At 36.2% G+C, this 15,651-nt stretch overlaps 2 protein-coding genes across 2 annotated transcripts in view; one reads left to right on the forward strand and one right to left on the reverse strand.

The window, feature by feature from the left end:
* The first annotated feature begins 6,639 nt into the window (after positions 1–6,639).
* GIMD1 (GIMAP family P-loop NTPase domain containing 1) lies at positions 6,640–11,419 on the forward strand. The gene is made up of 2 exons (XM_063422598.1): positions 6,640–8,158; positions 9,326–11,419. The coding sequence occupies exons 1-2, from the start codon at positions 7,766–7,768 to the stop codon at positions 9,593–9,595; spliced, it is 663 nt and encodes a 220-aa protein (XP_063278668.1). The 5' UTR covers positions 6,640–7,765; the 3' UTR covers positions 9,596–11,419.
* A 132-nt stretch (positions 11,420–11,551) lies between these two features.
* AIMP1 (aminoacyl tRNA synthetase complex interacting multifunctional protein 1) overlaps positions 11,552–15,651 on the reverse strand; it is a 32,227-nt gene continuing 28,127 nt past the window's right edge. Inside the window, exon 7 of the mRNA XM_063422597.1 lies at positions 11,552–11,816. Coding sequence (XP_063278667.1) covers positions 11,650–11,816 — 167 coding nt within the window. The 3' untranslated portion in view covers positions 11,552–11,649. The remainder of the gene's footprint in view (positions 11,817–15,651) is intronic.

Here is a 15,651-nt window from a genome sequence, read left to right on the forward strand (position 1 = left end):
GAAGGAGGAACTCAGGGAAAAGTGCAATCATACTGCAACTTTTCAGCCCTCTGCTGAATCTGAAGCTCAAGTGTGATTTCCATTGCTCTTGGCTGTGTCGGTGCTCTCTGTATGTAGGCTTCAGGTCTGCAGCATTTGCGCAGACCCATTTTATTTCTCAATACCTACAAGACTTTAATTTCAGGAGAGTGAGTAGTGATGCAGCTCCAGGTTTTCCATCAACAAATTCCAGCCACTGAATGAGGTAACAGTGTCACACTTCAAAGACTGAAAGATCCTAGACACATTCCACAATTTATAGAGGTAACACATTCCTGAACACAGCACATTACAGATGGTACAACACACAGAGCATTGAATAGAGGAAGCATTCTGATTCCTTATATTCTTTCCACTGTGAAAGGCAGATAGGGATTTTTGTTCCTTTTGTCCCCTCATGAAGAAAAGGCATCAGTTTGAAAAGCTCCAACTTCACAGTATTTTGTGACAGTTAATACTAGAAAGTTACAAGCACTGAAGTTAATTACCAAATGTGGCGCTCTCAGTCCCATACCACATACCAGTTCTGTAGCCGTATACATTGTGCTCCTTCCTGATTAGAATTTTAATAAACTACAGCAATCTTAGTTTTCCAAACAAGTCTGTTGCCCAAGCAAGCCACATTGTCTTCTAAGACAATTTTTACAGAATAATTCTGACATGGCATGTTCAGTAGCTTGACAGCATGAAATGTATTGGAAGTTTACATCAGATTCAGGTTGTTCGAAATGTTTTAAAAAAGAAAAAGCATTGTGCAGGTTTGATGTTCACAAGCATCATAATTATAAAAACCAAGAAGTGTAATATTTCCAATTAATAATTCAGTTTCTTAAACTTATATTTCTAAGAAATCCTCTTTGCAATTCAGCACGTTGCCTCTAAATGGTAGGTATAGAAAGAGAAGATGGGAAAGATTTGGAATCAGAATAAAATATAAAAAGTATCAAGTTGCTAGCTATAATGTATTTTAAGACAAGTCCTCAACATACATTGTATCTATAGAAATACAAACACCATAGAAAACCTGGAAAATAAGAAAACTGAGTAATAAATCTGTCCTGAATACCCATGGCATTGAGTAGAAATACATCATTTTTACACATCCTTGAGTTGAAACTTTATAAGATTTGTATTATTTGCTCTCTATGAAATATCTCTTAAGAATTAGAGTGCATAAGAGTAACACTGTGACCAGTTCAACTCTGTGCATCAGTGCAACTTCTGTGCATATTAGTATTGTGATGATTGCCGCCTTTCCAGGCATTATGGGAATATTTTTGGAAAGTATGTCTTCAGTCATTTGGGTCCCTATAAAGCATCGTACAATATGATAAAAACTCTTCATTTTTTTAATTTTTTTTTTTTTAAATGCAAGCAATGCTGTTATTGCTATAAAGAAATCTGTTCCCTTCAGCTAAATTACTCCCATTATACACCTTCAAAAGAGGTAGATACTCCCTGTATTTTTTAGATGAGGAAACAGAGAAACTGTGCAGTTTCTCAGAATTAGGGAATGAGTGTTACAGAAATAACAGCCAGATCTGGGTTTCCTGAGCTTTCAAGTATGTTCACTATTCACAGGACTTTTGTCTCAGGGGAAAAATGTTTTTACACATGGACACATTTTGAGGCTAAGCACAAGAGAGTGAATGTGTATGATATCCTGACTCATGTGGTCACAACAGTAGACGTATGAGGCAAGTCACAGAATTCATCCAACTAAGTATGTATAAGGGAAAAATAAGAAAAAGGATTCTTAACTCTGTATTTTTATTCTTTCTGATTACTGTTTCTTTCTCCAGTTATGTGCCTTTGAAATCAACAGTTTATCAATCTGGTTTGTTGGTGATGAATTTATTGTTGTTTTTAAATATTATTTATGTGTGCATAGTCTTCCTTGCAATATCACCATAATTTCTTGGCCTGTTTTCCATCTTTCATATGAAGCCATGAACAGACACAAACATGCCAGTCTTGTGGCACAGTCTTACAGCCAGACCTGTGCACTAGTGACTTTTGTCCAACCATTATATTATGGAAAGCATTTTGCAGCAACACAGGTGAAAAGAAAGTAGTTGAAATATCTCTAAGCAATCTGATTAAGAGACAGCATAGCATAATATGGTGTTTTAAAAACTTTCCTTGCATAATAAAAAACAAATTGATATGGTGCCATGGGGAAAATCATCCCTTAAATGATGGAGAAGGTGGAGGTTAGTTAGAGAATTGCGAAACTGGCAGCCTGCAGCAGTAAGTGACATGCCTGACTCTACATTGCATTCCCCCACATTTTGAAAAGCTGTGTCACATCAAACCAAGCTAACAAGAAGAGACTCTGTTCCTGTGGCTTGTTACAGTGCTGTTCTAAGCACATGGAGAAGCAGAGTGCTTAGAGGATTATCATTCCTGCCAACGCAAGGAATTCCTGCGCTACTTCCACAGCAGAGTCTTACCAGATGAGCCTGAAGTTGCCTACTACTTGCAACAGAAAGACAAAGATACCTTGTGGAACTTAGTGATTGATTTGGAGAATAGAGAGGGGGAAAAAAGTCCAGCTGATGTTCTCACTGCTCTGATAGTTCTGTCTGATTTTCTTTCAAACACAAAGAAAGTACTTGAGCTGCCCTTCTGCCAGCAGAATGTGTCCTGAGCCCACAATCCACTGTGAGAAGTACAGTGGAAATTTGAGAACAGTTGTACTGACAGACAGTGCCCCAAAGCTGGTGCATTTTCAACATTAGTCTGCAGCTACACCTTGCCTCCTTTCCCCTTAGCAATGCCAATGGAGTAGCACACAATCTACACAGACACCTATACTGCAAAAAGAAACATGATCTTGTAGATTGATGAGAATTGATAACATGCTTAAAAATACTAAAGATACTAAGGATGGAATTAGGCAAGGGAAAAAACAATCATCTGTTTAAAGAAAACCTTAATGTACTTGGTAGGTGTCTTCCTTTGGAATTACAATATTTTTGTGTGAATGAAGTCCAAAAGGAGAAGAACATCATTAAATCTGTCCTGTTTCTCTCCCAGCAGTGATGTGCCTGCTGTTTCTTAGTAATTACACATCTAACAGAACTGAAGCCACACTGACTATGTGGACTGCATACCTTCCTGGATTTCTCATGTTGTTCGGGCAGGCTGAGAGCCTGTCTTTGTGTGTGGCAATCCATAAAATGACCTCAACGAGTTTTCTCTAAGTAAGAGAAATTCATCAAAGCACATCTTAAGTTACTTATTATGGCATCATCTTGGGCTAAAATGAGAGCCCCACATAAGGAAAGAAGCTGTAAGGGATGGGAAGGCGTGGGAACTGAAAGATGACACATGGTAAGAGATACCATGTGCCTAAAGAGAAACTACTATTTCAGTTTTACAATATCTAGACTGCTTGGTATTTGCTAACAAGCATCGCAGAGAACTTGTTTAGGATGTGTGCAAACCAACTGGGTGGTCACAGGGACTATAACAGAACAGCAGCTGACAGTAATCTGACTAAAATGCAACTGTAGTTAACTCTATAGATAGATACAAAATGAATGGCTACTTGCAAAGTATTTTAGCCTTGTTTTATTCACAGACAAATAAAGATGCTAGATACACAAATGATCCTTATGTTCAATTAGATTAAGGATTTTACTTCCTTAGATTCCTGAAAATTCCTCACTAGACTTGCTTGGTATTTCCATGAGAGCATTACAAGGCTGAGTTTTGATTTTCTCTTTGCCACTTCAAAAAGAAAGAAATACAAAAACAAAGTGAACAAAAAAGATAAGTCACCCACTGGAAGAAAGCAGTGCTAAAAAGCATCCTAAACAACTTTCTGTACGAGATGCTGTTCTGGCAGTAGATTTTAAGGTATCTAAAGCCTCATAAAAATTGCCACTGGCTCAACTTAAATCTAGTGAAAACAAAAGACTTTTATTTTCAAGAGTCACATAAGAAACAGAGAATAACACTTCAGTTTCTTAACTGCTACCTTTCCATTACTGATGTTCAAATTCATTATTTAAGGTGGTAGTGTTTGTATTTTATATGTAAAGTAAAATTTCTTGTGATAGAAGAAAGACAAATACTTTTTACATTTCTTATCTCAGGAGATGCTTAAAGAGTCCTGTAATTATCCTGTGTTTTCTAATGCTGTAGATAATTTCTGATCTGGTATTTTATTTCAGCATAGGACTGCAGAGCAAGGGGACCCCAGCTTTACGGTTTTACGTACCTGTGGAGCAGGCTGATACTGCCACCTTGGGGAGGACTTTTTCCACGTTCGAGGAGCCCATGCAAGTGTCATACACATCTGTTTGATTTTCCCCCCTATCATTTAAAAGTTGTCCCAGGAAGACAACTTTTAAAATCCTCTTCCCGTGCAGTTGTAAGACCTTCCAGATGTGTTCCAACTTGGATTGTATTCCATTCACAACAATAACTGGGAGGAAATGGGGTTTTGGTAGGTTGTGGGGTTTTTTGGGGTTTTTTGAGGGTTTTTTTGTTTTTTGTTTTTTGTTTTTTAGAATTTTAACTGGGTTTTAGAGCTCATTCAGATAGTTAATGACATTTACTACCTGACATTTACTCATTTACACTACTCTTAATTTTACAGCCATCTTGCCATTACAAAAGCCCTGCTCTGCATTCAGCTGGGCAAGCTGCATTTTGTATACAACACTACCCTGCTTCTGGTATTCTAGTTGTTGGTAGTCTGAATTTTTGTTCATACCAGCTTAAATTATCTAGTTGCATGTGACTGCTAAGACATATATGACTTCGGGAGTCATAAGGGCCATTATTGTGCAAAGGAACAGTCCAGTGAAAACCAGAGATCTAGACTGGCAATTTAACCAAAGTGAAGATCCATAAAAAATTATTATCCATAAAATGGAGACTGACCTACTTTTGCTTTGCAATTGAATGACTCCTCATCCAGTCTTCTTTGAGTTTATATTCACCAGCATGTGAAGGACCTTGCCAAACACTTTATATATAAATATGCCTTGAGACACAAAGGCTGTCCACAGCACTGAGCTCTAAGGCAGTGGGAACTATGAGAAGTTGCCTCAGGTACACAGGCAATACAGGGAAAAATTTTATCTCTGACTTCTCACTGGAAGAGGCAGGCTCAAGAGCACTTGTCTATGTGCTCTTAAAAAACATTCAGTAACAAATCTTTTTACACAGCCACCTTCAGCCAAGTAACACAAACTATGAACTCACCCATGACAAACTATGTGAACTTACACAAGGAGCTCCAACCTTCTGCCAGAGGTCTGGTTGTGCTTGTGGCTCCATAGCAGGAGACGATGGGTTTCTGGAGGAACTGCAGTCCCCCTTCACTGCTGTGGCTGGCATGAACAGCCCTGGTACTGGGATAAACCAACACTTCTTGGCTCCCACATAGAGCTCATAGAACTCAGATGACAATGTCCCCAGCAGGACTGGGCTCTGAAAGCACATTCTTCTTTTCCTGCCACCACATACAGCTTACGTACCAGATTCATGTTCTTACTGGCAAGTATCTTCATGCCCTTGGAGTACACTTGTGCCTGCAGCCCCTGGGATTTACAAAAAGACAGCTGATCCTTGTGAACAGACAGGACAGGCTCATCCACTCTCCCATTCTATAACAACCTGGTCATTAAAGCACAAATTTGCATTTCTTTTCTAACCAGTTACTTTCCCACTTGTGGAAAACGGTCAAAAAAGCAAGCGATAGGTCCTTTCTGGACAATCTTCTATCTCTGGTTTTAATGCTATTACAGCATGGCAAATAATGACGCTTGCAAGAGAAATGTATTAGGCTAACAGCCAATAGTTAATGCACATGACTGGCAGTTCTGCAAGAGGCCTTCAGTCTTCTTCCTGGTTCACAGATAATTTCTGTATTTTAATATACTTGTTATTATTTTAGTCCATCTTTGTTAAGTAAACATCTTCATATCTGCAAATTATTTACACCATGCTATGAAAATATTGTAATTAGTAATTGATTGCAATAATAAGACAGAGTGAATTTGCTATTCACATGCACATATGATGACACATACCAGAACATGCAGTACAAAGGAATCCCACTACATTTACCATTTGCACATTAAATTGATAGAGGAATTAATTCACTTTTAAAAATATCAATATCATGCAATCACTTAAGTGACTTCAAAAACAGTATTTGCAGCTAAATTACAAAAATTCAACAGTGCCAATTACTGACCAACCGTATGCAATTGAATGAGGATCTATCAGTAATAGATTAACCAGATTAATGTGTGCGTAACAGCCTCAGCGTGGTACAGTGCTGCTGTTAGTTTCAAAGTTCACATATGAACTTCTTTTTACACTGCACAAGTGGTTCATAAATGAAGGCTGAATGCAAGTAGAAATTAAGGGAAAATAAGGTAAGTGATCCAAAATGAAAATAATCTAGGTATTTAAGTGTAGACTGCTTACAGGGAAATTCAGGAAAAAATCCCAAATCTTTGATTATGATTTAAAAAAGGAATGGATGAATCCATGTATACTACTTCCTATTATTATGCTAAAAAGTATACAGTAAATATCTAGACTGATGAATAACTGAAGATAACCATTTCATGTTTTCCTTAAAAGGAAATTGATCATTGAAAAATCCACAAAAACCTCACTGTGAATTCAGTAAGGAAGATTATCATGTATATATTCAATGCTGCCTGTAACAAAATTAGTATATTACTAGCTCTTACATCTTTGGTGTTGTATTGAAGTTATTTCAAAAGATTGTTTTAGGCATGGAATTAATATGAGAGAGAAAGCTTAACTTGGACAGCAAGAATCTAAATATCAGAGGAAATACCAGTCTAAAATAATCCATTAACTTATCTATGAGTACCTAAACATAGTATCTTAAAAAAAAAAAAAAAAAGTTAAATAAAAGAATTTTTTTTGAAGTTTACATGTCACAGAAACTTAAAATCCACTATGGTTTAACCTTCTGAAACACATCTCAATTTATTAAAATAACAAGTTTTCCTGTTAGATGATCAGCGCACACCAAAACCCCTTCGGATACTGGCTTACAGAAAAGTTCAAAGAAAATGAGAAGTCTTGTTTATGAACACATAGAGTAACTGGAAATTATGCCAAGCAAACTCCCTCTATCCACCAGTCTATGTTTTTCTTTTTCACTTATGTGCTAATAAGCTGGCTTAGTATATACTTCCAAAATTTAATTTTCATGAGATTGGCTATTTCAGATCTCCTTTTTAAAGACTGACATATTTATCTGCACCAGAAAACCCTTTTCTATGTCATTGTCAGTGGTAGCTGATGAAAGACATATTTTAAGCTGTTCTCTAATATGAAAAAGGGCTCCCCTAAAATCTACTTCTCCTTGACTATTCTTTTTCCCAAAACAAGTATTTATATCCTGAAACATTGTCACTTAGTAGCAGTAGCACCTATTTGCCATCATTCTCTTCTTCCTTCCCTAGTTTGCCTCCTTTTCCTAACCTACTACTTTCTCAGAATGACAACTGTGTTTTCCACAATTGTTTCCCCCTTCTTTGTTGCCTCTCCACAACTCTGTTTTGCTTCTTCTTAAAACTCTTTCCACCTTTCAGGCAGGGAAAACCACTCAAAAGACATTGAATATTGGAAATTCTTGCCTCTTTTTTTTTTTTTTTTCTGCCCTTAAGTTATCTGAAGTACCTTACGTGTGACAGGCCTGTGGATAAAAGCACAGACCATGGCAGACAGCAATGAGATGACCATCAACCTTGTTGTCCTTGGAAAACCTCAGACTGGCAAAAGTGCTGCTGGGAACAGCCTGTTGGGCAGCTCAGACTTCGAGAGCCGACTCTCCCCCAGCTCTGTGACTACGTGCTGTAGCCTCGGACGCAGCGGCCGCATTTTGGGGCTGTTACGGAGGAACGGCTGCGAGTCAGCTCTCCGTGTTCGAGTACTGGACACTCCAAGCTACCCTCACAGTGCTCTGGGCAAAGAGCAAGTGAGAGACATGGTGAGAGCAGCCCTGGCTCAGCACTTCAGGGAGGAAGGCCTGCACTTGGCTTTCTTGGTCCTGAGGGCTGACCTGCCTCTGTGTCCAGATGAAAGCAATGACACAGTTCAGCTCATCCAGGTAACCAAAAAATAAACACAAGTCTCTGCCTCAATGGCAATTCTTTCATTTCTGGTGACAATAGCTACAGAAGCATTGACTGCAGAAGTGCAATATTTTTTTTCCAACAACAGCCTAATGAATTGCGAGTGCCAGATACTAATTTCAGAACAAAGACTATAATTGATTTTGAGTCCTCAACAAATCAAAGCCCTATCCTCTTTCGGAAACTAGTAACTCAAGACTTCCTTGGGCAGCTTAAGGGAAAAATTTGTATGTGTTTGATAAATTTCATCCCTAGTGTCTAAAACACACTAACCACTATCCATATACCTGGTCTTTTTAACACTCCACTTACCTTGGAGGTAGACAGACAGTCATAAAAAAGTAGTTTCATATACCTTAGCATTTAGGTTAGAGTCAATATGACTGCAGCATCCTTTATCACCAAGGCAGGCTTCTTGTCATATACAGGAGTTAGCAGGATTGAACCAAAGTTATAATTTCATTTACACCTGCAAATTAAGGCCCAACCTTTCTTATTCCTATTTAAATTTTCTGCACTTACTGAAAGAAAGGCTGGTTTTTTCCATTCTCCTCCATCAGATAAATCAGAGAAGTTGAAGACAAATTCTCTGGCCCATTTTTAAGGTGTTGCATGTGATTTGTGTTTTACCTGAATTGCTGACAACAGTTCAGTTTTATGGATCACAGCTGGAACTGAAGTTTGTGTTACATAGAAACTCATCATTTATTTTTTCAATGACAGGTGATTCAGAGTTTTTCAAAAATTTTTTTCGAAGAGCTGTAATCAGCATGGCACTACTGATAGGTGGTAACTACTGATTTCAAACTAATGCATGACATGGCTAAGCAAGCATTTTTTCTTATTTACATAAACATTTTTTAACTGGAGACATTCTGTTAACAACTGTAGCCAGAGAATAGAGAACTGCTAGTACTGCAGGATGACATATTTCCACTGGAAAGTGGATGTCAGTGTCTCAGAAAGGTGAAAAAAGACCCAGAAATTTCAGCAACTTGGATAGCATGAACTGGACTACTGCCAGGAAAAAAAAAACCTAAACAACTATACATGTAACTGATCTGTTAAAGTACCAAGTATATGAAATAAGAGCGGGAAAAAGAAGTAAGAGACAACAATTTAAGATTTGCTTTTCATTACAGGAACTTCTGGGTTCCACATGGAAAGATTTCACTGCAGTTCTACTTACTCATGCAGACAAGGCAGAAGAGGCTGGATACAGTAAGGAAACATACTTGCACAGTGCCTCAAGTACCCTGTTGTCACTTCTGAACTCTGTACAGCATAAATACATTTTTCTAGACAACCACAACAGCATAATCAAAGAAGAAAGAAATATTGTCTTAAGAAAGCTCTTGAATTTTATACGAAAAAACAATTACCAAGTACTACTTAAACACAGCAAGGAATAAAATTAGATTTAAGGTGCTCACTTGTCTGTTTTCTACAGTAGGTAACATCTTAGAAATAAAAGAGTAAAAGCCATCAACTGGAAAACTCCACATACATACCAAACACCTTTGAACACACAGTTAGAAATACCTCTTTAGATTATCAAACTCCTTGACTTCCACTGCATTCAGAATCCTAGGTTCAACCACTACATCAGAACAAAATAGTGCTCCAAAATCATGCTCCTAATATGTGTGTAGTTAAAATGAGATTTTGCACTACACCAGACTGTATATTCCAGTTCACACAGAATATAGATCTGGAAGAATAAAATAAAATTAAAAAAAAAAAAAAAAAAAAAAAACAAACAAAAAAAAAAAAAAAAAAAAAACACAACACCACACACACACACAAAAAGAAACAACAACAACAAAAAAACCCACCACAACAAAAATACCAAGAAGGAAAAAAAAAAGTTTAAAATGCCATGAGTTCAGACTCAGGGGGTCCCTTTGCTCAATTCTTCAAACTTCCAGAAGTTCCTCTGAACTTCCATTTCTAAAAAGAGCTCTCTGGTACTAAAAGCTGAGATTTATCTATGGTAAAATATTTCCCTACCATGATTCAAGATCAGTTATAACTGAGTTCTTGAACTTAAAGGATTTTACTCAGTAAGACATTATTGGATATACATTTTCCAAGGCAGATAAAATGGCTTCCATGTGCTTAATGCTATTCAGCCCATTTAAAAGAACTAATTACTATTGCATATTACCAGATACATGAAAAACCAACACTTTACAGGCCCCAAAAAAACTCATTCAAAAAAAAAAGTCTGTTCATCTCCTCTTTACACATGTTTGTTTTAATTTTATATCATTGTCATTCTGTTTTCTCTCCACTTACTGGATGAAGTTCAAAGCCTACAAAACTTAGAAAGACCCAAGTTTGGTTTTATTTCAGTAGTTAAAATAGTATTTACTGTTTCAATGGTTATACAGCAATAATTTAATTTAGTATTATATACAAAATATCTGAAGCATCTCTAAATAGCTACTTTAAAGGGTTATTATAATTGATCCAAAATATTGATTTTTATATTACTCTAAGTAAGGAACTAAAAGAATTTATTTGAGCCTAATAGCCTAGCAACATGACTATTTGTGCAACATTACTATGAAATAATTCTAATAGTAGAAGTTGAAGAAGCTATTTCTGTTAAAATATCATTGCTTAAAAGCACGTTAAAACAAAACTGAAAAATTAGTTAATTTTATACCTGTTTTGTTTTGGTTTGGTTGCTTTTTGGGTTTTCTTAGGTGTTGGTTTTCTGGAGTTTGAGGGTTTTTTAGTTTTTGATTAGTTCCAGAAATCTGTTATTAATTATTTCTTAGTCCTACCTATCGGTTTGGAAGGCTATACCTAGGTGGACTAGATAATTAACTACTCTAGCAAAGTGGCAGATTTGATATTAATGAAGTTATAATGACTTAGTTGTGGGGACATTAAAAGTGTGTCCATTTGTACATCCTGGGGCATAAACCACCACAGTTTAATCTTCCAGTTACAACTGACTGCAGACTACAGAGAGAACACAAGCAAGAACAAGGTGCAGAGGCTTATAGTACATCTGAAAACTGCTTGGAAGAAGAGAGGAAAACCTTTACAAAGTGACTAGAAGAATAAAAACAATTGTGGTCTTCACTAATCAACTGCTAGTCCTGCAATTAGAGGACAAGGAACATAGCAGAATATTTTCCTTATTTCTTTTAGCTCTTGCTAAATAGAAGCTCTACACCTTCAAGCTGTCCAGAAAAGTTACTTGCCTGCCTGTGGTCCCACCACAAACAAGCCTTGGCAATTAAGTTATGAGCACTAAGTGGTTAATAATTGCTGACAACACACAACTCAAGGAAATACCTAGTGTATCAGTGAATTGTCAAAATGTTGGAGATTTAACATATTCTGGAAAAGAAGTCAAACAAAACAGGTCTTAGACATGCATTTCATGTTTTTTATTGTGTTGCATCACTTTCCATTTCAACATCTGTAAAAGTTTCTAATAACCATTTATTTATTTGATTCCGCTGTTTGCCATGGTCTCTGCCCTGCACACTCCTTTCCCTTTCACTTCAAATGGAACTCCTTTGTATGTAGCAACACACTGGTCATTGGTATGAAGATCAGGTTGGATTTGCTCCCAAATCTTCTTCTTCGGGTTAAGTTCCTTCTCAGGGTCTCCTGTTTCAAAACAAAGAATAACCTCATAGTACACAACTCAGAGCAAGAGCTCTATGTACTTACACATCTATGGCAACCCACATAGCATCACTGCAGACAAGGGAAAAAAAACTCAACACTCCTTTTGATTCTCAAAATGAAAACTTTGATTGGAATTAGGAATTGTCTAGGAAATAGCTCCAGAACCTCTCTGAAAATTAAGATCTTTCATGGTAAAAAAGTTGTATCAGACAACAAGCACTGTCAAAGAAAGAAATTGCTGTTAGTTTATACTACAGACCAAAAGAATTCCCAAGAATTATGGACCACAGAAATACACTGCTCATCAAGACAGGTTTGTCAGCATCTTAAGTTTAGAAATTAATGATGTTTCTATAAGCAATTAAGCGCATTTAGCAGATGCTGTTATAGTAGAGGAATACTGAACTTAGACAAGAATAGTTCAGAAGTAGAATACTGACATATAATTTTAGTCCCAAGTTTTAATACTGTTCTGCTATACTTTGTATTGTTTGATGACAAGCTCTGGTGCCCAGAACAGAAGCAGTAGATTAGCTAGAGTTTCAGCAATTATGGCCTCAGTTTCCTGTTTTCATGGATACCTCAATACCTACACCTCAGAGGTATTGACAGTAACTAATTAAATTAGAAGACCTGATTATTTAAGGATCTCTAAAGAAAACAAAATGCAGGCTTTTTGTATTAATGTTCTGAAATATTGTCAACAAATTAGATAGTATAGTAAAGGATATTTTTCCTAATTTTAAATAATCATGAAATGCAAAGTACAGACACAAAACAAGCTAAATAACTGTGCTGCAAAGATTAACTGCTGCTTACTGACATAATCTAAATAAAACAAAACAGCCAATTCACTGTACTATTATTTTCTGTTCTAAGGTAAATTTAATCTCTTAATTCTAATACAATACAGATTCTATTTAAAAATTCATTAAAAATAATTTAATCATAAGATTATTGGGTGTTTTTGACTTCTTGTGTGTCATATAGGCAAGACAAATGAAAAACACCACAAGAATTGCACATTTAAATGCTCAAAGGAATTTCATGCTATTTCATTGTTGTTACATTATATGTTTTTACTTGCTTGTAGTGCCTCATTGGCACCATTATGCCCAAACTATCAGAATCAAAACTTCCAGAATAAGCAAGAATCAAACCCCAAAACCTAGGAATCATATCCTCCCTGAGATCCTCTCAGAGGAGGAGCTCTCCAAGTGCGCAGAACATCAAATATACCCGTGCTGCACTACAAAGTGTTCACAAAGGTTCAGGAAGAAAAACTGTAAGAGTACAGGGATTTTAACATACCTCTTTCTGGTAGCTGTTTGAAACTCATCACTGCTAGGTAAAGTCCTGACTGACTAACAAGTGGTTAAATCAACTACTGTCATTCCAGCCTGCCTTATGCCTTATTGGTGTGCTCCTTTAAATGTTTTCAGTAGTTAAGTCTACTCACATTCTCAATGCCTGCAAACCTGGATTACTTCTGTCTCTAGATGGGTCTAATTCTGTAGACTCTATACCAGCAAGACAAGCAGACTAGGCTAGATTTCTCTGTGAAGTAAGCTAGCCTTACCAGAACAGTATTTAACAATGCAGTCAAGTTATTTCACAATCAGAGTGCATTTAGTATTTCAAAGAAATAACATTAACAATTGTCTTTATGTAATATTTATAATTAATATTAAACAGAGTAAGACATTTAAATAGTTTACTTAAATAATTACACTACTAAATAAAATTATTAAATGTTTAGCACTAATTGTGCATTTTTCCAAAAATAAATTAACATAATGCTCAGGTTCATGAACAAAGGCAAGCCTGGATTCAGACCACAGTGAATGCATACAAACTAATAAAATCATTAAACACAATGTTAAGTGATCCATTGTACATTTTCCTTCCCCTCCTCAAATATAAAAAGCACATGATTTTATTTTTTCCAATAAGAAAACCTCCTGACTTTTATTATAAAAAAATACGCTTTGGATTCTAATAAGTTTCTTTGGAATCCTGCTTCAAGCTCCCTTGGGATCTGTGGTGAGCTCATATTAGATTAGCATAGGCATCAATTTTAAATACTACCAGAGCTTTAGGCTGTGGATTTTCCTATGCCTTCTCCTCACTGCATTCCTTCTTCCCAGAAAATATTCTTTAGAAGAGTTTCTATAAATAAAATAAATTGAAGCTTTTAATGGTTTAATCAGGTTTCCACTCTCTTTACCAAAAATGGACCAAATAAGAGATCCCAAATTTGTTACACGTCATTCCATCTTGCAGCTTTAATATTACAAAAAAAGTTTCATAATAAGCAAGAAACCTCTCCACTTTGTAATAGCTCAACAACTATTGAAGGAATATATCTCAGCACAGCAAGGGGCAAAAGGACACAGTGATGTGTGACTTTACTTAATGCCATTTACCCCACAGTGGATTGTAACAATGCAGCTGGAGGAAAGCATCCATACACTCAAGCTTTGTTTAAAGAAATCTGCTAACTACAGGCTAACCACTGTACTCCAGCTTTACCACTTTTTGTTCTTTTAAAGAGATAGTAATTTACTAAATTGCTAGTGATTCTTAGACCTAAATTATAATTTAATTATAGAATTTAAGTAACAGATATTGGTTCCTGTGGCATCAAAGCATCTGATACTGCTATCAGAAAAGAGATTTCACATAAATCTTCAAGCTATAAATCTTCAAGTATTATTGCTGTATTAAGGCAGTTACTGTGTAGGACGTTATAAAATTTAATTCATGATAGGACAATTCTTCCACAGTTTAAAAATCTGACCTTTTCCAGGGAAGACGGATAAAAACTTGATAAAGTACTTAACACAAAAAAAGGCTCAAGAGACCTTGAAGATTCAGGCACTGGAGTATCACACAGTGTTAAATACGCCACTGAGGGCAATGCCATTAAATAAATAAATAGAACAGTACTCCAGGCAACAGCATTCCTTATTAAATAACTCCTCTACAGCACTCAAGATACTTCTAGCAAACACTTCAGTTGCTAGAGAAAAAAATTAATTGGTTTGAGACAAGATACCTTGTTTACTTTGACTAAAATGGCTGAAGAAAATTAGTCTATATCTCATGAATATTTGGTATAATGGAGAAAGAAGACTTAAAAATAGCTTGATTCCAAGCTGCTTGATAGACAGCTGTGTGTGTTTTAGAATTGCTTTATTGTTGCTGGTGGTGCTTCTGTTGCTTCACAGACTTTCCTACTTCAAACTTAAATAAGACCCAGCTGTCCTTTCTATTTTAGCTTCAAGGACTCCAACTGAATCTTTATGCTTTACAATCACTTTTTAAAACAAAAATTGATCAGAATATAAATGGTTACAATTAAGCAGTGAAATTAAATGACATCTCACACAACAAGGAGTCTATCCTCCTGGTAACAGCATCAGGCAAGTGCCAGATGGTCTTTGAGGAAACAGCAGCAGCTAAGAAGCAGAAGGTTTTAACACAAAAAAGGTGAGTAGAAGATAGATGTTCAACCCCACTAAAAACTGAGAAACCGTTTTCCAATCTCCCAGTGAGTTTCATTCTTAATTTACAACAGCAACACTGAAAAGACAAGTACCCAACAAATAAATTTACAGAAGCAGATGTCACCGTGATTTTGTAGGTCTCCATCTACCAATGCCTTTTTTTCTATTTTCCTACTCAAGATAGTAAAATCACAAGTCTGAGGATTCTTTGAAATAGGTTTTATGGAAGAAGAAGATAGATCACTCCACTTTGTACTATTAAGCATTAGGTAAACTTTCAAAGTCAATGATTAGCTTAAATCTCA

The sequence above is a fragment of the Prinia subflava genome, chromosome Z, assembly GCF_021018805.1.
Source record: "Prinia subflava isolate CZ2003 ecotype Zambia chromosome Z, Cam_Psub_1.2, whole genome shotgun sequence".
In the NCBI taxonomy this organism is placed as follows: domain Eukaryota; kingdom Metazoa; phylum Chordata; class Aves; order Passeriformes; family Cisticolidae; genus Prinia; species Prinia subflava.

Excerpts from the sequence above, each read along its gene's own strand:
- GIMD1 (XM_063422598.1), top strand. The coding sequence starts at position 7,766 with ATGGCAGACAGCAATGAGATGACCATCAACCTTGTTGTCCTTGGAAAA. Across the intron at positions 8,159-9,325 it reads ACACAGTTCAGCTCATCCAG|GAACTTCTGGGTTCCACATG; the intron begins GTAACCAAAAAA and ends TTTTCATTACAG.